The 26,368-nt window shown below is 39.8% G+C and overlaps 1 protein-coding gene across 1 annotated transcript in view; it reads right to left on the bottom strand.

Annotated features, from left to right (window-relative positions):
- LOC137432858 (neuronal PAS domain-containing protein 3-like) overlaps positions 1-26,368 on the bottom strand; it is a 330,034-nt gene that overhangs the window by 135,062 nt on the left and 168,604 nt on the right. The window contains exons 5-6 of the mRNA XM_068125156.2: positions 24,071-24,242; positions 18,317-18,435 (exon numbers count right to left, since the gene is read on the bottom strand). Of these exons, the coding sequence (XP_067981257.2) occupies positions 18,317-18,435; positions 24,071-24,242 (291 nt within the window). The remainder of the gene's footprint in view (positions 1-18,316; positions 18,436-24,070; positions 24,243-26,368) is intronic.

The following is a 26,368-nucleotide window of genomic DNA, read 5'->3' on the forward strand; positions in this document are numbered from 1 at the left end:
GAATCCACAAGGAAGCTGACCGAGCTACTTACAGGTAATGACAATTTATTTACTGTTCGAAACTAGACTTGACATCTAAAGTGGGTCAGTGGAACCTGCGTAAATTTGTTTTAATCATCAATATCTGCACTTGTTTGTATATGCTTTAGATTTTCATATTGTGATAATTGTTCAGACAGAGCAAATATGAAGGTGAATGTTTGCCTGCCAATGAATCATATAATCGTTAAAAGGATACACATGAGAAATTACATGTTCTTTATTAAGCAGAGGGGGTGATTTTCTTTCCTTTTTGGGCCTACAAGTTTTTATGCAACTCAATCAAGCATGTGGAACTACATGTTGTATAATGGAAGAGTTAATTTCCAAAACAAGTTACTATATGTATTACATGTATATTCATTACAAAAAAAAAACATCAAAACAAATATAATTTTTTAAGAGATAAGCAAACGAACAGTTTGACAGATACTGTACTATAACCAATTAAGCTGCATTTGGGAACTAGGGTCCCAGCTAATACAACAACGTTGGGCCAATGTTGGGAAATATACATTGCATTTGCAACTGATAAACAACATTGGGCCAACGTTGGAAAATATCCGTTGCATTTGCAACTGATAAACAACATTGGGCCAACATTGGAAAATAGATGTCGCGTTTACAACCAAGAAACAACGTTGGGCCAACGTTGGAAAATATACATTGCATTTGCAACTGATAAACAGTTTTGCGGGGAAAAATGGCCTCTAAAGGTGGTTATTTATTTTTATATATAAACAACATTGGGCCAACGTTGGAAAATAGATGTCGCGTTTACAACCAAGAAACAACGTTGGGCCAACGTTGGAAAATATACGTTGCATTTGCAACTGATAAACAACATTGGGCCAACGTTGGAAATTAGATGTCGCATTTGCAACTGATAAACAACATTGGGCCAACGTTGGAAAATAGATGTCACGTTTACAACCAAGAAACAATTTTGGGCCAACGTTGGAAAATATACGTTGCATTTTCAACTGAGAAACAACATTGGGCCAACGTTGGAAAATAGATGTCGCGTTTACAACCAAGAAACAACGTTGGGCCAACGTTGGAAATTAGATGTCGCATTTGCAACCAAGAAACAACGTTGGGCCAACGATGGAAATTAGATGTCGCGTTTGCAACCAAGAAACAATGTTGGGCCAACAATGGAAATTAGATGTCGGGTTTGCAACCAAGAAACAACGTTGGAATTGGTTTACAACCAAGAAACAACATTGGGCCAACGTTGGAAAATATCCGTTGCATTTGCAACTGATAAACAACATTGGGCCAACATTGGAAAATAGATGTCGCGTTTACAACCAAGAAACAACGTTGGGCCAACGTTGGAAATTAGATGTCGCATTTGCAACCAAGAAACAACGTTGGGCCAACAATGGAAATTAGATGTCGCGTTTGCAACCAAGAAACAATGTTGGGCCAACAACGGAAATTAGATGTCGGGTTTGCAACCAAGAAACAACGTTGGGCCAACGTTGGAAAATATACGTTGCATTTGCAACCAATTAACAACGTTGGAAAATAGATGTCGCGTTTTCAACCAATAAACAATGTTGGGCCAATGTTGGAAAATATACGTTGCATTTTCAACTGATAAACAACATTGGGCCAACGTTGGAAAATAGATGTCGCGTTTACAACCAAGAAACAACGTTGGGCCAACGTTAGAAAATATACGTTGCATTTGCAACTGATAAACAACATTGGGCCAACGTTGGAAAATAGATGTCACGTTTACAACCAAGAAACAACGTTGGGCCAACGTTGGAAAATATACGTTGCATTTGCAACTGATAAACAACATTGGGCCAACGTTGGAAAATAGATGTCGTGTTTACAACAAAGAAACAACGTTGGGCTAACGTTGGAAAATATATGTTGCATTTGCAACTGATAAACAACGTTGGGCCAACGTTGGAAATTAGATGTCGCGTTTACAACCAAGAAACAACGTTGGGCCAACGATGGAAATTAGATGTCGCGTTTGCAAGCAAGAAACAACGTTGGGCCAATGATGGAAATTAGATGTCGCATTTGCAACCAAGAAACAACGTTGGGCCAACGTTGGAAAATATACGTTGCATTTGCAACCAATTAACAACTTTGGAAAATAGATGTCGCGTTTACAACCAATAAACAATGTTGGGCCAACGTTGGAAAATATACATTGCATTTTCAAATGATAAACAACATTGGGCCAACGTTGGAAAATAGATGTCGCGTTTACAACCAAGAAACAACGTTGGGCCAACGTTGGAAAATATACGTTGCATTTGCAACTGATAAACAACATTGGGCCAACGTTGGAAAATAGATGTCGCTTTTACAACCAAGAAACAACGTTGGGCCAACTTTGGAAAATATACGTTGCATTTGCAACTGATAAACAACATTGGGCCAACGTTGGAAAATAGATGTCGCGTTTACAACCAAGAAACAACGTTGGGCCAACGTTGGAAAATATACGTTGCATTTGCAACTGATAAACAACATTGGGCCAACGTTGGAAAATAGATGTCGCGTTTACAACCAAGAAACAACGTTGGGCCAATGTTGGAAAATATACGTTGCATTTGCAACTGATAAACAACATTGGGCCAACGTTGGAAAATAGATGTCGCGTTTACAACCAAGAAACAACGTTGGGCCAACGTTGGAAAATATACGTTGCATTTGCAACTGATAAACAACATTGGGCCAACGTTGGAAAATAGATGTCGCGTTTACAACCAAGAAACAACGTTGGGCCAACGTTGGAAAATATACGTTGCATTTGCAACTGATAAACACATTGGGCCAACGTTGGAAAATAGATGTCGCGTTTACAACCAAGAAACAACGTTGGGCCAACGTTGGAAAATATACGTTGCATTTGCAACTGATAAACACCATTGCGCCAACGATGGAAATTAGATGTAGCGTTTGCAACTGATAAACAACGTTGAGCCAACGTTGGAAAATAGACGTCACGTTTGCAACCAATTAACAACGTTGGAAAATAGTCGCGTTTTCAACCAATAAACAATGTTGGGCCAACGTTGGAAAATAGACCTTGGGTTTGCAACCAATAAACAACGTCAAAATGACGACAACAATGTGCTTGCAACCAATGGACCAAATGCCAACGTTGGCCCAATGTTATTGTGTTATCTGGGGTCGTAGTGCAGAATGACTTCATATCACAATGAAAGGAATTATTTTCAAAGTTAATGTTTCATATAAATGGTCATATAATCTGGCGAAGGGTGTTGTAACTGTCAGAATAAAAATCAGAATGGCTTATAGCTCTTTTGGACATGAATTCTCAACTGAACCTGGTGCTTAACCTTTCATTTACTGGTTGTGATTCATTTGTTTTAAGTGATGATCACCTGGCGTACAAAGGGGTGCCACTCACAAAGCAGGCAAGACTTGCCCGACCCTCTAGTTTGGCCTGAAGCAGACCTAAGTAAAACAGTTATTGAAGATACAGTGATGTACTTGGATCAAAAAACTTCAACAAGGAACCATCGTCTTCTTTTGAGATACTTGACATCTACAAGTTGCCACATGCACGAAAAGCTTTGGCAGTCTAGGGTGACAAGGAAATTGAAAATCTCCTTGAGCACTTTGCAGCCGGACTGACTGAGGAGGAAATCACAGAAATTCTAGATGAGTGGTCTCATCTGTAAAGCTGATTGGCAACACACAGAGGAAGGAATCATCTGGATTTATACAGTGACTTGATCAGAGAGAATCCACCAGGATCTGAGTCACGTACTTTTTTTGATTCAGATGCTCCTCTCAATCCATCCACTACCTCCTGTGGAAGCGAGTTCTCTTGCATGAACTGGGTGAAAACTGCCCATAGAAATTGTTTGTTGCGTGATACTTTGAATGATTTAACGCAGATCTCATCAGGTGGATTTGAAGTGAATCAATATTCACCTGATAAGGCTTTACCCAAAGGTAGAATATTGGTTTTTCTCAACCAAAGTTACCATACATCTGGACCACAAGTCCCCAGTAAGGCAACAGCACCCCCCAACAAAGGTGAGCAGGCCCAGCAACTATCTACTCTCATGCTACATGAGCAACAAAAATAGAGGTGAAAAGAGGATTTCATGCAAATAACCATCCAAGAAATATGGTTTGACGGTTCAAACGGTCCCGAAAGTTAAATCTCCAAAGCAAGGTGAGATTATTTAGAGGAATACGAAAAGCAGATGCAGGAAGTAGCTGGCAGGAATTATGGTCAACAAGGCCAACCTATCTCCACATTTATCTTCATTGCTTGAATAAACATGGTTCAGTTGCTAACCGCTCAACACCTGAGTGGAACAGCAACATATACAGATGTTGTAACACTTTAATAACTAGAACGCCACTCAGTAGAGCGCATACTCCTGCCGTGGGTCAAGTTGGAATAGTACGATTTCACAAAAGTTTGAGGGAGTAGTTCAGTGACAACACAACACAAGACAAGACAACACAAGACAGACACTGCACAGATATATATAGAAGATAATGTTAAAAAAACAACAAGGCAATTTCACTTACATTTTCGGATTCAGCGTTCAATTCTATATAAGTGAGTGTATTTTGAGGCATGTGTGACGTCAAATAAAATTGTAAGCCAGGAAAACGTTCGTTTCATTCCTTAGGGATACAACATGTAAAACTGGCCCAAACGTCAAAACATAACTCGCTCATTTTAGGTCGTACAAGCTAATGCGACCACTCATTCTTCTGGGAAGAATCCCGTGCACATGCTGGTCACACTTATAAGTCATTGACATTCGCTGAGGTAAATGTTGATATCTCTTCTGAGGTTAAAAAAATAAATAAATAAATAAACAGTTTTAAAGCATTATACGTATCAAACGATGCATTTTATGAAACGGGGAAACCGAATACACACTTTGGTGGTTTTAAAATTACAGAATATGTCTTTATTTTCAAAAAAAAAAGAACCTTGAAGACGACGCTGCTAAAAAATACACCGCTCAAACGCATAACCACGAGTTTAAACTACATTTGCAACAAATAAGAAAACTATTTTCATATCACAATGTTAAATATAGAATATATAGAAGATAATGTTAAAAAAAATGAGCCCTGTCTTCCAATGGTAAACAATCCTTCAAAAAATTCCTGGATCCGGAATAATATCCTGAGCTTCACCAAAAAATAATCAATTCTTCCTTATCCCAAGGACAATCATCCCACCAATTTTCATCCAAATCCGTTCAGAACTTTTCCAGATAACTTGTTCACAAACACACGAACTCACACACGCACACACACACGGACACTATCGAATGCATTAGTCCCTGGCGGGAGTAATTAAATGGGAAAATTCCTCCATTAATAAGTCATTTAATGTTCTCTGTGACGGGAATGCTTCTGCAGCATTCACCGTGGGAAAGCTATTTATGGGACTGGTATGGAGGATTTCAAGAATCATTTGGTGGATAAGGGGAGTAGTTGATGCCCGTCGTCTCACTATGGTTAGGGATGGTGCTGAGGTTGAGACCACATCATTGGTGTTGCCCTTCTCCAGCCCTGCCATATTCCTGAACGTCTTCCTGGGTTACAAATTTTAATTTTTCTGTTCAGGAATACATATCCCTCAACCGTTAAGATGTTACAGATGCCAAAAGTTTGGGAATACTGCACCATCATGTAGGGGTAAACAACACTGCAGAAAGTGTAACGGGGAGCATGAGTACTTTAGATGTTCTAGTGTTAAAATGTGCTCTGGACACTATAGGGAAGCTATCCTAAGCAGAGGCTGTCCTCCAGGTCTCTCAAATTAAGTTGCCAATCAAGGAAGTCAATTTGAACATTAAAAATCCAGTCCAGGTTAAAATGCCGACTAGATCGGAGTGTTGTCTAACCGAGACAATAGCTCAGGAATGTCAAACCGTAGATACAAGTGGTAAAGTGGATATGAATATTTCCAAAATGGGGTTCATTGGGTTTATTACCGAGGTTGTTAATTGTGCGGCTCGAGTGGAAAGGAAAAGGGAGAAAATCCACATAATTTCTTCTGCAGCCATTAAACATCTGGGTTGGGATGGCATTTCCTCTAAGGAGATTAACGAGAAATTTAGCCAGGCAGGTAATAAAATTAGCAGTTCTGAGGCCAAACAGTCTCAGGACTCTTCGATGGAATAATGTCAATAATTCAATGGAATGCTTAAAGTGTAGTTGCTCATTGGTTAGAATTTTAAGTCATTGGTTAGAATTTTAAACGTTTATTTTGCAAATGATAATTAAACCTCACATAACATGTTTACGAGAAACATGGCTCAAAGGTCAATATCAATTTCAGATTCTGGGATATAGCCTTATATGTAGGGATAGAGCAAGTGTGAATGGGGTGCATGTGAGGTTCTTATTACCTCCGCCATTAAAGGTAGACAGAGGTTATGTTTTAACCCCTTGTCTGTCTGTCTGTCTGTCTGTATGCAGTATATCTAAAACAATTGTGGATGGATTTGGACTAAACTTCCTGGGCAGGTTGGGTGTGTGACAAGGACGAATCGATTTGATTTAGGTTCAGGTCAGCAGATCTGGCCTATCAGTGGGATCCAAACGTAAACTCTTCAGCCTGGCGGAGGTATTCGCTCCACCGGAGTGTCGTTCTAGTTGCCACAGTTATAGTAATTAAACCACATGACGTTGAGCCAAAGTTACGATAACTTCGCCACAGAAGGTAGGTGGAGGTTAGGTTTTCACCCCTGTCTGCTAGTCTTTCTGGGAACAGGATATCTTAAAACATTGTGGAATTATTTTAAAACGAATTTGGTGGAGCGGTTGGGTATGTGACAAGGACGAAATGATTAGATTTTGGTGAAGATCGTCATCCGGATCCGAGAATATTTAAGTGATTCTTCACCATTCGGAGATAGGGCCAAAAATCGATATATAGCAGGATATCTCAAAAAGTAAAGGACGGATTCAGACAAGACTTGGTGGGCAGGCTGTGTGTGTGACAATTAAGAACGAATCGATTAGATTTTGGTGAAGATCTGAACACGGATCCGGATAGGATAATTTTTTTAATTCTTTAAGTGATTCGTTACTATTGAGTGATAAGACCTAAAAAACGATATATAGCATGATATTTCAAAAAGTTGTGGACAAGTTGGTCCTTATTAAACCCTCCATTTTTGAGCAATTTTAATATGTTCAAGAATAAAAGGCTTCCTTTTTACCGCAGGTTCTGCTCGTAATAATAATAAAAATAATGATGATGATAACAATGATAATGATAATGGTACATAATGCTAGTGAAAATAATAATAACCAGAACGTCACTCAGTAGAGCGCATTTCCTCCGCCAGGGTGAATAGTTTATGATTTGTATCCCACTGATAGGTCTGATCTGGATGCGTACCTAAACCAAAATCTAATCGGCTTGTTCTTGTCACCTAACCAACTCGTCCACCAAGTTTCGTCCAAATCCGTCCATAACGTTTTGAGATATCATGCTATGTATCGGTTTTATCCCGATCATTCAATGGTGAAGAATCACTTGGAAATTAAATAATTATCGTATCCAAATCCATAATCAGATCTTCACCAAAATTGAATTGATTAGTTCTTGTCCCACACACAACCTGTACACCAAGTTTCGTCCAAATCCGTCCATAACTTTTTGAGATATAGTTGTTGAGATATCGATATAGAATAGGTTGAAAATTGTGACCTGTAGGTGACTGACATACAGACAGACAAACAAACAAACAGACAGAGAGACAGACAGACAGACAAACAGACAGAATGAAAATTCACTCATAGAGCGACACTTGGCAAAACAGAACAAAGTATAATGGCACTCAGTAGAGCAACCTTTTGACCTCAAAAATAATTTGTGGTGGAATTCAATGACCTGATATGCAAAGCGTCTTCAAAGTTTAAGTTAATCAGACGAAAATTGACAATTTTAGAAATTTGGCCTATGTTGACCTTTTGGCCGATGTTGACCTCAAAAATAGTAGGTGATTTGTTTCAGTAAGCTGGTATGAAAATCCTATTCATATTTCAAGTCAATCGGATGAAAATTGAAGATTTTAGAAAATTCGAAAAAAAGTGGTTGACCTTTGGCCTATGTTGACCTTTTGGCCCATGCTGATCTGAAAAATATTTGGTGGTTGAATTCAGTTGGCTGATTTAAAATCCCATTCAAATTCCAAGTCAATCGGATGAAAATTGAGGATTTTAGAAAATTGTAACAGTTGTTGACCTTTGGTCTATGTTGACCTTTGGCCTATGCTGATCTCAAAAATAGTTGGTGGTTGAATTCAGTTAGCTGATATGTAAATCCCATTCAAATTTCAAGTGAATCTGAGGAAAATTGAGTATTTTAGAAATTGTTGTTGACCTTTGGCCGATGCTGATCTCAAAAATAGTTGGTAGTTGAATTCAGTTAGCCGATATGCAAATCATTTTCAAATTTCAAGTCTATCGGATGAAAATTGAGGATTTTATAAATTCGAAAAAAAACTGGTTGACCTTTGGCCTATGTTGACCTTTTGGCCAATGTTGACCTCAAAAATAGTTGGTGGTTGAATTCAGTTCGCCGATATGTAAATACTATTCACATTTCAAGTCAATCGGATGAAAATTGAGGATTTTAGACATTCGAAAAAAGTGGTTGACCTTTGGCCTATGTTGACCTTTTGGCCGAAGCTGATCTCAAAAATAGTGGGTGGTTGAATTCAGTTAGCCGATGTGTATATCCTATTCAAATTTCAAGTCAATCGGATGAAAATTGAGGATTTTAGAAATGTGAAAAAAGTGGTTGAACTTTGGCCTATGTTGACCTTTTGGCCTATGCTGATCTCAAAACTAGTAGGTGGTTGAATTCAGTTAGCCGATATGTAAATCCTATTCAAATTTCAAGTCAATCGGATGAAAATTGAGGATTTTAGAAATGTGAAAAAAGTGGTTGAACTTTGGCCTATGTTGACCTTTTGGCCTATGCTGATCTCAAAACTAGTAGGTGGTTGAATTCAGTTAGCCGATATGTAAATCCTATTCAAATTTCAAGTCAATCGGATTAAAATTGAGGATTTTAGAAATTCGAAAAAAGTGGTTGACCTTTGGCCTATGTTGACCTTTTGATATTTTGACCTCAAAATATATAGGATTTTGTCGAACCACGAACTCTACCATTTGGTGAAGTTTCGTGAAGATCGGTTTCAAATTGTGACCTGTAGGCAAGTATAAGTGAGCGGACAGACAAACAAATGAAAAATCACTCAGAGAGCGACACTTGGCAAAACAGAACAAAGTGGAATGGCACTCAGTAGTGCATCCTTTTAGCCTCAAAAATAGTTGGTGGTTGAATTTCAGTTGGCTGAAATGTTTTCATTGAGGATTTCATTTTGAGGATTTTGAGGATTTCAGTTGGCTGAAATGAAAATCCTATTCAAATTTCAAGTGAATCGGATGAAAATTGAGGATTTTAGAAATTTGAAAAAAGCGGTTAACCTTGGGCCTATGTTGACCTTTTGGCCTATGCTGATCTCAAATATAGTTGTTGGTTGAATTCAGTAAACTGATGTGTATATCCCATTCAAATTTCAAGTGAATCGGATGAAAATTGAGGATTTTAGAATTTTAAAAAAGTGGTTGACCTTTGTGGTCAAAAAAAGTGGCCTTATGTTGCTCTTTTGGCCTATGATGATCTCAAAAATAGTTGGTGGTTGAATTCAGTTTGCTGATATGTAAATCCCATTCAAATTTCAAGTGAATCAGATGAAAATTGAGGATTTCAGAATTTTTAAAAAAAAGTGGTTGACCTTTGGCCTACGTTGACCTTTTGGCCTATGCTGATCTCAAAAATAGTTGGTGGTTGAATTCAGTAAGCCGATATGTAAATCCTATTCAAATTTCAAGTCAATTGGATGATAATTGAGGATTTTAGAATTTTAAAAAAGTGGTTGACCATTGTGGTCAAAAAAAGTGGCCTATGTTGACCTTTTGACCTTTTGACCCCAAAATATATAGGATTTTGTCGGACCACGAACTTTAGCATTTGGTAAAGTTTCGTGAAGATCGATTTAAAATTGTGACCTGTAGGCAAGTATAAGTGAGCGGACAGACAAACAAACAAACACACACACACACAAACAAACACACACACACACAAACCGGAGTGATCAACATACAAAAATGTTTTTTTTGGCCAAGTAACAAATAAACAGACAGACAGATACACAGAATAACAAACGCAACCGACCAATGAACTTGAAAAATAAAGCAATTAACAAAAATACGTCATGCAGAGCATGATACTTGCAAAATCCACTCTCTCCCCACCACACCCTCCCCAAAAGGATGCCATTGATCCATCAAATTGTCCATTTCATCCAGATTAAAATTGACAATCTCGATCAAAGCTCGGGTTAATGGGATGAAAAGTGACGATTTTTCAAATGAAAATTTATGATTTTAGAAGTTTCACCTTGAGTTGACCTTTGACATTTTGACCTCAAAAATAAGTTGGTTTCCCAATTCAGTGAGGCAATATGCAAATGCTGTTTTATTTACAAGTTGATGGGATGAAAATTTATGGGTTTTCAGATGAAAATTCATGATTTTGGAAGTTTGACCTTGAGTTGACCTTTTGACCTCAAAAATAGTAAGTTTCCCAATTTATTGACTCAATGTGCAAATGCTGTTCAGTTTTCAAGTCAATCAGATTTAACATGGCGATTTTAGAAATTTGTCCACCAGATGACCTTTGACCTCAAAATCAATATGCTTCTCAATTGCGACGACCTATACAACTAGGTGAAGTTTCGTGACGATCGGTTTAGAATTGTGACCTGTAGGCCAGTGACAAACAAGCAAACAAACAGACAGAATAACAAATGCAACCAACCAATATACTTGAAAATTCTTCGATTTTCGCAAGTAACAAACAGACAGACAGAGACAGGGGTGAAAACATCAACTCCATCCACCTTCGGTGGTGGAGGTAATGATAATGATAATTACAATGATATATAATGATAATGACTGCCTGTCTGTCCCATAACGTTTTTACCATTTAAGCTTTGGTCATCAAATTTTCAACAAATCGTTATTATGACAATATGGAGAACACTAATTGATATAATTGATAAATTTGACTTTTTTAGCTGTTGTTTAAGTCAAGTTTAGTTCAAGTACAAAGCGGATGTAGACGGACTTTCCATTTTGGGATGCTTTCTAATTTTGTGGTTGTTTTACCTAGATTGTGCAAAGCAAATCAACAGGCCTTTGGAGCATCCAACCAACCCATTTAGAAAAGAGTTCTGCACAAGAAAACAATTAGAAGAGCAGGCACGGAGGCATACGGCCTAATCAAACAGCCATTCAATCGATTGTGTTCACAGCTGGAGCAGAAAGTGCAATTACAATATGCCAGTTAGCATGTGGGAAAGAACGACAGATTGCCTTGGTGAGGCTTAGATAGCAGGGAAAAGGTGGCAATTCTTTTACCCTAATTTACTTTAGGCTTAGGCTTTTCTGGGCTAATACACATCCTTTTCTTTATATCTATCTCTCTCTTTCTAGCTCTAGCTCTCTCTCTCTCTCTCTTCACATTTAACCTCACCTGCATAGGCCCTGAGGATATTGCATAGGAAGTAAATCTTCATGCAAACACCATGCTTGTTTGGTTAATTTTACACTGTATAACTTTTAAAAATATGCAAAGTGGTAAAGAGTGTAAGACTCCTGCTACAATAGTGACATAATTAAAATAAAACTATGTACAGTCCATGAAGATTGTAAAATAAAAACTTCACAACAAAAATTCCATCAACTTCCTCGAGCAACTTCCTCGAGCTGTCTCCCTCGACATATCACGTGCCTTCGACACGGTCTGGCACCCCGCTCTGCTCACCAAACTCTCCTCCTTTGGTATCCATGGAAATCTCCACGCATGGCTGGCGGACTTCCTCTCTAGTCGTCGTCAACGTGTGGCCCTGAATGGGTTTCTCTCATCTCCTCTTCCTGTTCAGGCTGGAGTTCCCCAAGGCAGTGTTCTGGGCCCCGTGCTTTTTCTGGTCTTCATCAATGATCTCTCTGACTCTCTCGAAAATCCTCTCTATCTCTTTGCTGATGACTCCACTCTCTGCCGCTCCATTCCTCTTCCCTCAGATCGGCAGTCTGCTGCCTCCTCACTCTCTGAAGACCTGGACAAAATCACAGACTGGTCAAACAAGTGGAACATGTCTTTCAATCCTGACAAATCTCACACTCTTACTATGTCTCTCCGAAAAGATCGACTGGACAACCCTCCCATCTACTTTCTCAACAATCCTCTCCAAGAAGTTCTGTCGCTCAAGATTTTGGGTCTCACTATCTGCCATGATCTTTCTTGGGAAAACCACATTTCCAAGCTGGCCTCCAAAGCCAGTCGCCGACTGGGCATCCTCCGTCGTGCGAAGTCCTTCCTTGGCACACCTGAGCTCCTCACCACATACAAGGCTTTCATCCGCAGCTCAATGGAATACTGTTCTCCCCTATGGGCCGGTGCTCCTGCCTCACACCTAGCTCGGCTTCACGCTGTTGAAACCAAAGCTTTCAGAATTATTGGAATCTCCCGCGATGAAGCTATCTCTGAGGGCCTTTCACTCACTCACCGCAGGCAGGTAGGTGGTCTTTCTGTCTTCTACCGACTCCTCTCCGGCCTTGCACCCCCAGCTCTCTCTGTGCTCTGTCCCCCAAATATTCCTACAGGTCGCACAAGATCTGCCAGCAACCCTCTGATGGTTAAACTGCCGAAATCTCGGCTCTCTGCTCACCTTCACTCTTTCATTCCTCTTTTCTCCCGCCTCTGGAACAAACTCCCTCATTCCCTTCAATCCCACTCCTCCCTCCAGGTCTTTAAAACAGCTGTTCACCACCATCTCTTATCTTCCCCCATCCAAAACCTTGATCTTTTCTACCCCCGCTAATTCACCCCACCTTGTTTGAAATTCCAACTTCTTTCCTGGAAGTCCTGGCAGTGTCCATATGTTTTATACCTCTCCCACCGCCCCCTTCACATGCCCCCCCCCCCCCCCCCAAAGCCCTCGCCCTCTCTCTGATCTCTTGATGTCTCCATGTCTCTCGGTCCCTGCTCTCAAATGTTGTGTTTGTGTCCCTCCCCCTCTCGCCCCATCTTGTCTACCGCTCCCTATGTTATATGTTTTATGTGTCGGTTTGTCTTTCTGTGTGATTAATGTTCGCTCTTTCACGAGCCTCGATCTTGTATACAAAAAAAAAGAAAAAAAAAAAAAAACTTAAAATAGATACTTGTTATCCAATTGTCTTCACTAGTATCGTATCGGAATAAACAAAGACGTGAAGCTGGAATGTTACTCTCTAAAGATAATATTTTTGGTTGGTCAATCAGAGCAGCATCTTATCCTTGAACAAGTAATTTACCAAATAATGAGCACTGATGTGTAACTACAGGTGAAACTACAGGTGAGACATTGAAACATTTCAAGATGCAATAAGGTCAATAAATGTCGAACAAATTGCTCAAATTTTTTTTTTCAATTAATTTTTCTTTTAACTTACTCGACAGCATCTGAGGCTCATGGAAGGGCAAATGCATTTGGAGACGTCTACTTTTACAATGCTTGTTAACAATCTTTCATGTTGTTTTAACGCAATTTTTATCATGATTTTACATTTTATTGCAATGAGCAGCATGTTCATTGCAATTCCATGAAATGAAGGCATGAAGCCACAGTTCAAACTGATATCGGCTCACATCACTGCGGGGTGGCTTGCTTCACGTTCCCATTGAAGCATGTGGATCACACAAGTTCATATCCCATGTATTTTGTTGATTTTTCTATTATTTCTTTCTCTGCAAGATGGAGCCTCATAGAAGAGTGAGGTGCCGAAGGGTACGACCTGACAAGGGCAAATCTTGGACGCAATAAGCAAGGGAATGAACAATTTGTCCGTTGTCTACTCATGTCCTTGTAATACATGTGAAATACAATGATGTCTCCCAACGTCCTCCTCCAGCATATGATAAGAGTACAAGCTCCCTCATGACCAATAAGCATTTCCAATCAAAAAAGTAAAATAAAAAAAATCCAATTGTCAAAAAGTAATTACATTTTGGAAGCTTGAATGTTTAATGAAGCCAATGCTATATCACAGTAATAGTTGACACCATGGTGCTATGGGACAATCTAGATTTCCAAACTACGACTTTAGCAGAAGTTCTCAACACCGATCAGCAAACATCGATGCTAAAATTCAAAAGGAGAGCCCAATTATTGTTTTCTGTTCTCATGTCCCTTTAACATGTTCTGGCTGATGCAGTACAATTTTCTCATGAGTCATGAGAAACACGAGGTATGATAAAGTAATTCAGAAAATGTGAATTGTAAAGACAAGTTCATTTTGAAAGTTGCATTACTTTGCGCATTTAAATGGTATTGAGAGATATTGCCAAAGATTTATTATGAAAAGCGTTATATTTGATTTGTTCTGTGTTGCTTTTAAATATAACCTGAACTATTACTTACTGATTTAGTACTACTAGAGAAATACCCGTGCGACGCACGGGTGGGAGGCCAGAATCCTCACGTGGCCTCAAGGGAGGCCACACGGTGCAGCGATCGGTGCAAACGTGGACTCCCACACTGCCACATCCTGCTGATACTTACTCCCGCATGACGTTATTTTCCCGGGTGCGGCACAAACGGCTGCACCGATCGAGATTTAACGGATGTTTAAATAAATCGTTTAAAAGAAAAAAAGCCTTCAATTTCTGATATTTAGCCTTTTCATTTGGGCCTCCCAATTGAAGCCCCGCCCATAGGGCGGGTACCGTTGCTCGACGTAAGAAGACGTCACAATGAAGGTCATGCAAACGCGAATGTTATGCGGGAGACCAAACCTGAGAATGCTGGAGACGAAAGCTGAAATTGGGAAAACTAAATAGCCTATTTTACTCCTGGGGATCCCAGGATTATCCACACAAAATATCTTTGCGATCGGTTCAGCAGTTTTTACGGTACCTTCGAACAGACAGACAGACATTTGGTAAATTATAGTAAGATGTTGTGAGAGTGTGAAGATGAAGAAGAACCACCTTTAGAGGCCATTTTTCCCCGCAGGGCGGGGGTTGGCCTTTTTTGAGCACCATGGTCCCCTTTTTGAAGCAATGTTTTACGGTCGGATGCCCTACCTGCCGCCAATTCTGTTAGTCGCCTCTTGCGACACACAGGGAATTACCAGTGAACTGGTACTCAATTTGCCGACCTCAGAAAGATGACAGGCTGTCAACTCCCCTGGCGTTAATTCAGCAATCGACCGGGATTACGAACCCAGGATCCTAGGATCCCAAGCCAGCACCCTAACCTCTAAGCCAACACCAGGCTTATGTTGTGAGAGTGATGAGATAGTGCTACCATGTATGGAGCCCTGCATGTTTTGTGTGACACACTCTAAGTTGTGAGACAATCATGTGTAACACACAAATCATGTGCGGCTCCATACATGGTTCCCAGTTGTAATTAGGTTGTAAACTGCTATAGCATGAATAGCAGTATACGTGAAGAGTAAAACATGTATAGCATTTGAATATTTTAATGATGTCTTAATCTGGGGCTAAGAGCTTGTGTGGAGGGAGAGAGTTGGTAAAGAAGGTATGTCTGCCTTCTCCACAGTATGCTTTCTTTTATTCTAGTTAATTACATACCACATGTCAGTATTTTCAGATTACAATGTTTTGTTTTATATACTATTATGATAACATGGGGGCAGAGGCAACAAACCTGTCTTTGAGTTGTCTAGTTTTATTATTGATCTGACTATAAACTGGTCGGTTTGTGCTTCACACGCAGGGCACACGCAGGTACACCATATCCTGGGGACTCATCTGGTAGTATTTATTGGGACTAGATGTTGAAGATTCCACAGGGTCTTTTGATAAAAACTCAAGACTCTCAAGACTCTCAAAGACTCTCAAGACTCTCAAAGACTCTCAAACACTCTCAAAGTCTCAAGACTCTCAAAAATTCAAGACTCTCTGCTCACCTTCACTCCTTCATTCCTCTTTTCTCCTGCCTCTGGAACAAACTCCCTCACTCCCTTCAATCCCACTCCTCCCTCCAGGTCTTTAAAACAGCTGTTCACCACCATCTCTTATCTTCCCCTATACAAAACCTTGATCTTTTCTACCCCCGTTAATTTCACCCCAAATCCACTTTTTTGAAATACCAACTCCTTTCTTGGAAGTCCTTGGTGTCCTTGTGTTTATACTTCTCCCACCCCCTTCCCACGCCGCCTCCCCCCAAGCCATCTCCCTCCCACACATCTCCCGATGTCCCTGCTCTCAAATGTTGTGTTTATGTGCTTCCCCTTCTCTCCCCATATTGTCTACCGCTCCCCTTTTTATATATTTTGTTTGTTTGTCTGTTTGTTTTGTTTGTGTAATAAATGTTAGCTCTTTCATAAGCCTCGATTATGTATCCAAAAAAAAAAAAAAAAAAAAAGTACATAAGATATCGCTGACATCCTGACCAAATTCCTGTGTGTCTCAATAACAACTCCAACCATAACTAGATCTGGCCTGGCCAAGGGACCCTCATGTATGTTTGCCAATAGAAATGCTAACATGGAACAACTACATTCTTCGCTGTCATGGGAAAATTAGATCAGATATTATGTATAATACATATCGATTATTATTGACATAGAAATTCCCGATTCACTGTTCTTTATCTATAATTAAAGTCTCTTACAGAAAGAGAAAAGTAATAATACAAGTACAGTACATCTCATTGTGTCCCCGCATCTAATTGGAACACCTATGAATCGTCAAGCAGCAATATGCAAAACGTTTTAATATTTCAAAGTGTCCTCGTGCGACATCATGTTTTACATAGATCCTCCAATAATGTATCTCAGAACATCCAATTATTTAAAATTGTGGGGAGAGAGTGGGGAAGGGACCCAGATGTCTTATTTGTAACCTCCGCTACTGAAAGTGGATGGAGGTTGTTTTCACCCCTGTCTGTCTGTCTGTTTGTGAGCAGGATATCTCAAAACTTTGTGGAAGTATTCAGACAAAACTTGGTGGACAGGTTCGGTGTGTGACAAGGAAGAATCGATTCAATTCTGGTGAAGGCTCGAATACGAATACGCTCGAATACGAGACTTTATTTTAATTTTTCAAGTGGTTCTTCACCATTGAGAGATAGGGCCAAAATCGAAATATAGCATGATATTTCAAACATTTGTGGATGAGCCATGACAAAACATTGTGGAGGATTTGGGTAGGTGACAAGAACAAACCCATCAAATTTTGGTTCAGGTCTGGATCCAGATCCGGTTTATCAATGGGATACAAAACGTAAATTATTTAGCCTGGTGGAGGCATGTGCTCTACCGAGTGCCGTTCTAGTTTTTTAATTTTTATTGCTCATGATGATGATGATGATATCTACCCAACACATTTTGTGGTGGTGAGAAATATGGACATCTACAGCTCTCACCCTCCTTGCCAAAAATTACATGTCTTGCCTGGTAATAAAGCATGAATCATGCTTCACGGTACTCGGTAGAGCGCATAACTCTGCCAGGATGAACAGTTTACGCTTTGTATCTCACTGATAGGCCGGATGTGGATTCAGACCTTGACCAAAATCTAATCGGCTTGTTTTTGTTGCTGAACCAACTCATCCACCAAGTTTTGTCACAAGTCAACCACAACTTCTTGAAATATCAGGCTATATATATCGATTTTTCCACTATCACTCAATGGTGAAGAATCACTTAAAATTAAAAGAATTCACAGATCCAGATCTGGATCCGGATATTCATCAAAATCTAATCGGCTTGTTCTTGTTGCCGAAACAACTCATCCACCAAGTTTTGTCACAAGTCATCCACAACTTCTTGAAATATCAGGCTATATATATCGATTTTGCCACAATCACTCATGGTGAAGAATCACTTAAAATTAAAAAATTCACAGATTCAGATCTGGATACGGATATTCATCAAACTCTAATCATTTCATCCTTGTCACACACACAAACTGTCCACCAAATTTCGTCTCATTCCGTCCACAACATTTTGAGCTATATTTTTCACAGACAAAGACAAACAAACAAACAGGGGTGAAACCATATAAGCTCCATCCACCTTTGGTGGTGAAAGTAATAACTCATCTTTACAACTCAGAAAATAATAATGGCATGGATTTTAAAAAGTAGCATAGAAAATAGGAGCATACATTAATAATGATCATGACACATACCTTGTATCCTGAGGTCTTTACATGAAGGCCACGCTTAGTCAGAGTAGACTTCATGCGGATAAAGAAGGAGCGGTCCAGTGGTTCAGTAGGGCTCATAAAGGGACGAGCAGGGATTTCGTCTACAAAACACAACACCAAAAGTCAAACGCTCAGCTTGAACCAGGTAATGTCTGACACAGCTGAGGAACAACTTAGATTAGCCCAGGTGTTTCGATTGAATGGGCAAGCACTGTTGAGTAGTTGCTATGTTAGGGTTATTTGAGTGGGTCTGGATTTGGTGTGTTAATTTATGGTATTTTAAAAAATGGTTCTATTTAAAATTATACAATACATAAATGTTATGCAAGTAATTTCCATATATTATAAACAAATGTAAAAAAAATAACCCATATTTCTACCCGATTTTAAGTGCAGACCTGCCCAAATTGACGGGGTGACGTTTGTAGACATGGGGTAATTGAAAAAAAGTAAGCTTATTTATATGCAAATGCGATGGTTTTAGAGGTTTTAAGGCGGAGCTGGAAAAAGAGCAAGAACTTCAACCCAATAACCTTCACACGACAGTGACTTTGAGAGTGGCGGCCTTGCAGCAGGGCCAGGGGGCATGGCAAAAGAGAGAGGAGCTAATTAAGATTTTCATTTCAGAAGGAAATATTGATTAAACTCACTCGCTTCCACAATACTGTGACAGCATCTCGAGCAAAGTGCAGATTATTGCTGTGCACTTGCAGATTCCCTTTCCTTGTCTCATGCCCTTGTGAACATTTCACTCTTTCCAAGTAGTGGTCCATGATGATACTGCCCTATGAAGATGTTTTCGGATTGATGACTCTCATTACCGTTGAGCTTTACCCATGATGTGATGTAAAGTGGTTGGTCAATTCATTGCTAATGCTGGATTTTCTTTCCATTTTATTTATTCCTCTATTGACCATTTTTTTTTCTTCATTACACTTCTTCCTTCAAATTCTGAAGCTCAGCTGAAGCATGTACAATTTGATTACTCCAAAATGTTGTTGACATTACAATGCCAATTTAAAATGGTAGATTTAGGGTTTGTTTTGATTACTGTTTATCAATGAATGATGTCGAGTCTCCTCGGGCAATTATAGCATTGCCTTTCTATGGCCGGTACACACAGGTAAGCGTGTGGTATAGACGGAGGGGTCGCCACTCCTCTCCGTCTCTCTGATGGCCGTTGGGGAATTCACCCTATTCCGCCCATGCTGTTGGAGTCGACTGGACTCTCATCCACCAAATGAGCCATCTGCCATTTAAACCGCATAGCTGAGGACCGGTACCCTGGTAAGGGGGCCTGACAGGTTCTACACCTTGTCCGCAGGTGACCTGGGGTTATGCAAGGCAGGGGCAACCATCTCCCTGAGGTATCAGAAGACACCCGCATGCCAAAACATTCCTTATCAAGCAAATAATGTTGTTTCCTGATGCATGGATATGTAGGTGAAAGCAAAATTTCTTATGGTCCACATATTTTTGTGTGCAACCAAATTTTATGAATAGGCTTTTAAAAAAGCATCATTTTGCAAAAATTCTTCTTACAAAAATTCATTTCGCAATAATGTAAAAATATCCGTCATTTTGAAAAGAAATGTTTTGGCAAGGCCATAAAAACAAACTATTTTTGGGGTGGTGGCCCATCATGGGACTGGTCTGTGCTGCATGTGTACACTCTCCACCATAAAATAAACCTATCACTTGATTGTTGTTGATGCAATTTATTTATGTGACTTCATGGGACACAGATTTGGTGCAAACTTCTGACAGATAAATGCTTGAAAACTACATGTCCATTTCATTGTGACCTAATCACGTCACAATATTTGTGGGTGTAGTGGCGAATGTTTTCACATAGCGAGCCAATGTGGAAGTAACAATCTCAAGACCGAGTAAGTTCACCTTCTTCAGTAATCACTGCATTGCCCCTTAGTTGCACTGGGCATGTGAACACTCAATCGGAGCTTTTGGGATGGCATTCCATGCCCGAATCAGGTCCTGTTACAGCTCATCGAGGATCTATGGCTGTGTCTTGGTAAGGTTTAAACACGACAACAAATGGTATTCCAAAGATGTTTAATTGGATTTAACTCTGGTGGGATAGCAGGCCTGGGCATCATGATGTTAATGTTGGCACTGACAAAACATTCCTTGTTCGAATGCCACTGCGAGCAGGAGCATGATCATGCATAAAGATGATTACTGGACCATGTGGTTGAAAAGTAGGTAATACATGTTGCTGTAAGATACCATTAATGGACCGATTTGCTGTCTCATTGCCATGGATATAGATCAAGTTGGTACAAAATGTTTCAGCAATAACACCGCACATCATGACACATCTATGTTCAAAACTTAAACCTTCCTGAACGCAGACTCGGGAATATCACGCATTGCTCCTTCTGTAGAAATGTGCACGGGCATCATGTCTTTCAAGAAGAAACCTGGATTAGTCACTGAATATAACACTTGTACGTTGTCTCTGTGAACATCGGACATGTTGATTTGACCACTGCAAGCGAGCCTGGATGTGCCGTGGTGCAAATGTTGGATGCTAAACAGGACAAGCATGGATTTTGGATATATATATATATATATATACATATCATATAAAACACAATGTGTGTTTGTAGATTTGTCCAGATGTCTGTCCCCCTTCATAAGGACGATTTGAGTGGGGGATTTAAAGGCTAATGTTTTAATACGAATGTGTGTTCACTACAGTTTATTTGAGGAGAAAACAAACTCGAAAAACATTTTCCATAAAAGAGTAATTTCGTCTCTTCTATTGGAAATGTAAATGGCGGCTTGCAAACCGAGGCTCATGGGCGGTGTACAGAAGCGTTATTTTTTAAAATAACAATAAATATAAGGAAAACAGAGGTGAAATTCACTGCATGTGATGTGCAATGTGCGTAGAGTAAAGCAAGTGTTAATTTACATCCGTATGATGTCTTAAATAAAGAAGATATGAGCACACATGACACTAGTTCAAGGCTTCAGACTTTGGCACGCTCACAAGGCTGCACCATCAAATAAACTGTTCCAAACCCGTCACTTTTGACGGGCTTTTATACTATTCTATAATAATAAATGTGAGTGTGTGTCAGTCAGTTAGTCAGTCAGTATGTCAGTGTGTTCATGTGTCAGTGTAATTGTCTCAATAACTCCAAAACCATGAAACCTAGCAGCCCAAAACTTGGCATGCACACTAAGGGAACTCCATAGGAGTGCGTGAATGAAAATTGGGTGTTTGGGTGAATTTAATCACCCCATATGAAGGTAATTAATGGCCTTATTAAATTAATACAAAAACAAACTTTATCCTTAGTCAGCCCACATTCACCTTGCAGGGGTTTTAATCCGCCATTTTATTTTGGCTTAATAAAAAATGCCTGCCTTGGAACCGTGATGTACTCTCACGGGCTAATTAAAGTAGATAATCAAAATCTGTCTTCAGATTTGAGGATCATAGCTGGTGGACTAAATATGTGTCTAAATCTGGAGTTGAATCTCAAAATTTAAAGAAATTATCGATTCTTATAATAAGTCCTAGAAATTAGCAAGGCTGTCCTCCCTCCTTCTTCATATTTACACAAGAAAATGTGAAATTGCCACCAAAGCATTAGACTTAACATTTTCTACTGTTCTGTTTTTCTACTCTTTTTCTCAAAGTGTAAATTCATTGAGTGCAACGAAAATAATTAAGCAAGTGAAGGCTCACGTAGCATGAGCTGTGGGCGTGGCGACTGTGGCAGAGTTCTCCATAGGAACATCCCCGGAGTTAGGAAGTCAAATTAAATTGGAGAATTAGAATAAGTAAAGCAATGGGACCGTGAACCGTGAGTTCAAGAGAGAATTAAAAAATGTTTTCAGTGGCCACTGAAGGTGCAGGGAGGTTATGTTTTCACCCCTGTTTGTTTATCTGTCTGTCTGTCTGTCTGTCTGTCTGTCTGTGAACAGGATATCTTAAAATGATGTTGACAGATTCAGATGAAATCTGGTGGAGAGGTTGGGTGTGTGACAAAGATAAGATGATTATACTTTAGTGACGATCCAGATCCCGATCCGGATAATATACTGTTTTAAGTGAGTCTTCACTATTGGGAGATAGGGCCAAAACCGATATATAGCACTATAATCCAAAAGGTTATGGACAGACTGGGACGAAACGTGGTGGACAGGTTGGGTGTGTGACAAGAACAGATTTATTTGATTCTGGTGAAGATCGGAAGCCGGATCCAAATATGAGAACTAAAAAAAATTTTTTTTAAGTGTTTCCTCACCATTGAGAGATGGGGCCAAAAACGATAGATATACTGTATAGCATGATATTTCAAAAGGTTATGTAGGAATTATGACAAAACTTAGTGGATGAGTTGGTTCTGTGACAAGAACAAGCGGATTCAATTTTGGTTCAGGTCCAGATCCAGGTCCAGCCTACTAGTGGGATACAAAACATAAGCTGTTCAGCCTGTCGGAGGTATGCACTCTATCGAGTGCTAATTTAGTTTATGTAATGCAGTGATGTTGGCTGATTCCCTGGAAGCAGGTGAAAGATGACGTAGAAAAAACTATAGGGTGAAAATGGCAGAGAGAGGATGTGCAAGCAACAGAGCAAGCTTTTAGGATACGTGAGCTGATGTCGTCCAGTCCAGTTGAAGAGTTAGATTCGAGGGTTGAAATAACCTTTTCTGGTGCAAAAGACACAGAGTCCAGGAGCAGTTGTGTACGTCAAAGAAGGATATGTCCTGAGAGTGAGGGGTTGTGGACACATGATTGGGAAGCGAACACAGAATTGAGGCATTCAGCCATCTTACAAGCGGAGTCGGCTGTGATGTCATTTGAAGAGAGGGACGGGATGAAAGTGGAGCATATACCAGAGACAGACTTAATAACAAGGTGCCACCAGGTTTTAGAGGGAGACAAGATGGAAAGTTCAGTTTGGAGGTTGGACAGATGTTGTTTTCTGGCTCTCCTGATGGTGGCCACACACTTGCTGTGGATCTTTTGGAATGTTCTGAGAATGCCTTCGGTGGGAATAGCCTTCAGGAAGCGAATGCAAGTCGTTTCAGAGCAACTGCCTCACCACAGGATTCAGTGTACCATGGACGGGAAGAAGGGTATGATAATTGAACACGAGAGGTGATGAATCTGTGCACGAGAGAGACCAGGTTTCTGTGGAAGAATTTCGAGGCTGAGTTAATATCAGGGGCAGGAAATATGGGAAGTCAGTCCTGAAGAGAGATGGCTGCTTGCTGTTTATCCAATGATCCAACACTTATTTAAGAGCTTGTATGACAATGACATTAGGAGACATTTATATACCTTTGAAATATTTCAAAAGACCGTATGAGACAATAAACAAATCTTCATTGTACATGGGATATGAACCTTGGAAATCTGTATCAGGAGCTTGTTATGTGATCAGGAATGTCAAACAGCTGGCTGACTGAAGTGTTGTTGAAATTAACTTCCTCTTCATTGGCTTTCTCTCCTTTTACTTTTGTATATTGAGCTTCCACTTTGAAACACTGAAAGGAAGAGCAATGTTGGAATGACATCAGGAGATGATTTCACAGACAGATAAAAGGGGCACACAGGATGGTAGTTCAACGTGAACTGGGAGTTTTGAAGATTAACAAGGACATTTTACTTGATAAATGTGTGAGATGTTGTAGGTTTGGGAAGTAACAAAGAGCTGCTTGTGTACATTCCCATGAGCAGCGAATGTCTGACCTGATTCCATGTCATCTTGCTGTAAAGGTGATGATGCAGTGTCATCACAGGGCATGCTGTCTCCACTGGGTGTGTCTCCTCCTCTTGGTCCCACAATTCCCAAATGCTCAGAAAGCTCAACGTGATCCCCAGGGTGAACATAATCATAGATACTGCTGCCTGCCATTTCCACCTGTATATCACCAAAAACTGTTATCTATGTATGTCCCTATCTATATTCAGATAAACGCCCTGCCCACACTCCTATGAAATAATCTTACTTGCCATGTCTTGGTTTTGCATACCATGTTGAGTAATGATATGAAGGAAATGAAGATGATGAGACATAGGAAAGGGAGAATTATGCAACGAAAGAATAATCTACATAATCGAGGCCAAGTTCAAATTTCTTGTATGTCGATGTCTTTACAAGAAGCCAAAACCTCTTCACTACTCACATCCTACCTCTCCAAGGGCTAAATAGATAATCAACATGGTTGTACACATTGATAATTAACTATAATAACCAGAGTTACGATATCCTAAGTATTATAGTTCATTATATTTAAAAGGTAATAACACAAGTAGATTTATTCTTCTATTTTATACATATTCAAGCAATTATTTCTGGTCTTTGCATCAAAATGAAAATACAAAGCTACGGTACTCCAGAATATCACAATGTACCTTAACGTTGCATATGCAAACTATACTATAAGAGAGCCGTTTGTGTGTCTGTCTGTCTGTCTGTCTGTGTCTGTGTGTGTGTCTGTGTGTGTGTGTGTGTGTGTCGCCATTTCTATCAAAGATGGCCAAACGGATCTTCGGCAAACTTTCAGATCGGTTCATCAATGAGTACCGGGGAATGCTTTCGGCAAGATTTTTTGAAAATTTTGAAAAAAAAAGTTGGCGGTGTTTTTATTATTATTATTTTTTATCACTCTCGTTTTTAGCCTGGTGTTGGCTTAGCGGTTAGGGTGCCGGCTTGGGATCCTAGTATCCTGGGTTCGTAATCCCGGTCGATCGCTGAATTAACACCAGGGGGGTTGACTCAGCCTGTCATCCTTCCGAGGTCAGCAAATTGAGTACCAGTTCACTGGTAATTCCCTGTGTGTCGCAAGAGGCGACTAACATGGTTGGCGGCAGGAAGAGCATCCGGCCATAAAACATTGCTTCAAAAAGGGGACCACGGTGCCCAAAAAAGGCCAACCCCCGCTCTGCGGGGAAAAATGGCCTCTAAAGGTGGTTCTTATCGTGCGTAAACCTTTGTATCGATGTGAAAGATAATATTAAATGATCCCTTACCCCATTCCTTATTGGGTGTTGGGAAAAGTTTTAAGCCCCCTTCCCCCTCCCACCCCCCCTCCCCCCCCCAAAAAAAAATAGAAAAAAATTGATTTCTTTAAAATGCCAACAGCATAACAGCACACAGCAACACCAGCTAACCCTACGAGTACATTATATAGCAGCCATGGGTTTAGGATAAATTTTCTCATTCACTTAATCTGGGTACAAAAACACAGCCTTGGCAGGTTGTGATATTCTCTGCATCATGCAGGTAAAATGAATGTAGTTACCTTTGTAGCTTGTCTAACACACTAAAGTGTCCTCATAATACAAAAACAATGATAAACAACTGTCATTTGTTATTGAAGACTGATTTGCCTTCGCTTTAAAGGATTGTGATAGCAGACAAAAAGGTTTTAAAAAGTGAGGAATATGACTGAATCCTGAAGTTTAAATGGCAAAAAGATCATTTTGCTACGTTGATGCGGGATTGTATGTATGTGGAGCTAAGCTGAAGCACACTGGGGCATGCTAAATTTCAAAGATAATGTAAAACCGGCTCTTTATTTTGCTCGTGGACCTCAAAACTACATGACATTAATCAGAAGAATATGCCGTAAGTGTCACTGTACCCACCAAATTACATATCCACTGTATATGATCAGCATAGGGTTGATTCTAGATATTTGGGATTCTTTTTATAGTTTTTAGGAATCATCAGGTTGCAATGGCAAAAATAATTTGATAGGTTATTTCATGGGAGCTACAACGTAAATGTATGTGGTTAATGGAATATCAATTGGATTTGCAAGGTACCAATGGGTATTGCAGGTAGGGTGGTTAAAATTCATAATCAAACCAGATAAAAAGGTTTGGCTGAGACACCGGAACACAACGGTATCATTTTGTAGAAGTCAATATAAGACCTTCAAAACCAAGGACAATGTAAGAAGAGGCAGCTAATCTCTAAGGGCCAGATAGGATTCAAACCTAGCACCAATGAGTTCTGATATGGTACGTGAGATGGGGCCA

Source organism: Myxine glutinosa, chromosome 1 (genome assembly GCF_964187855.1).
Source record: "Myxine glutinosa chromosome 1, kmMyxGlut1.1, whole genome shotgun sequence".
NCBI lineage: Eukaryota > Metazoa > Chordata > Myxini > Myxiniformes > Myxinidae > Myxine > Myxine glutinosa.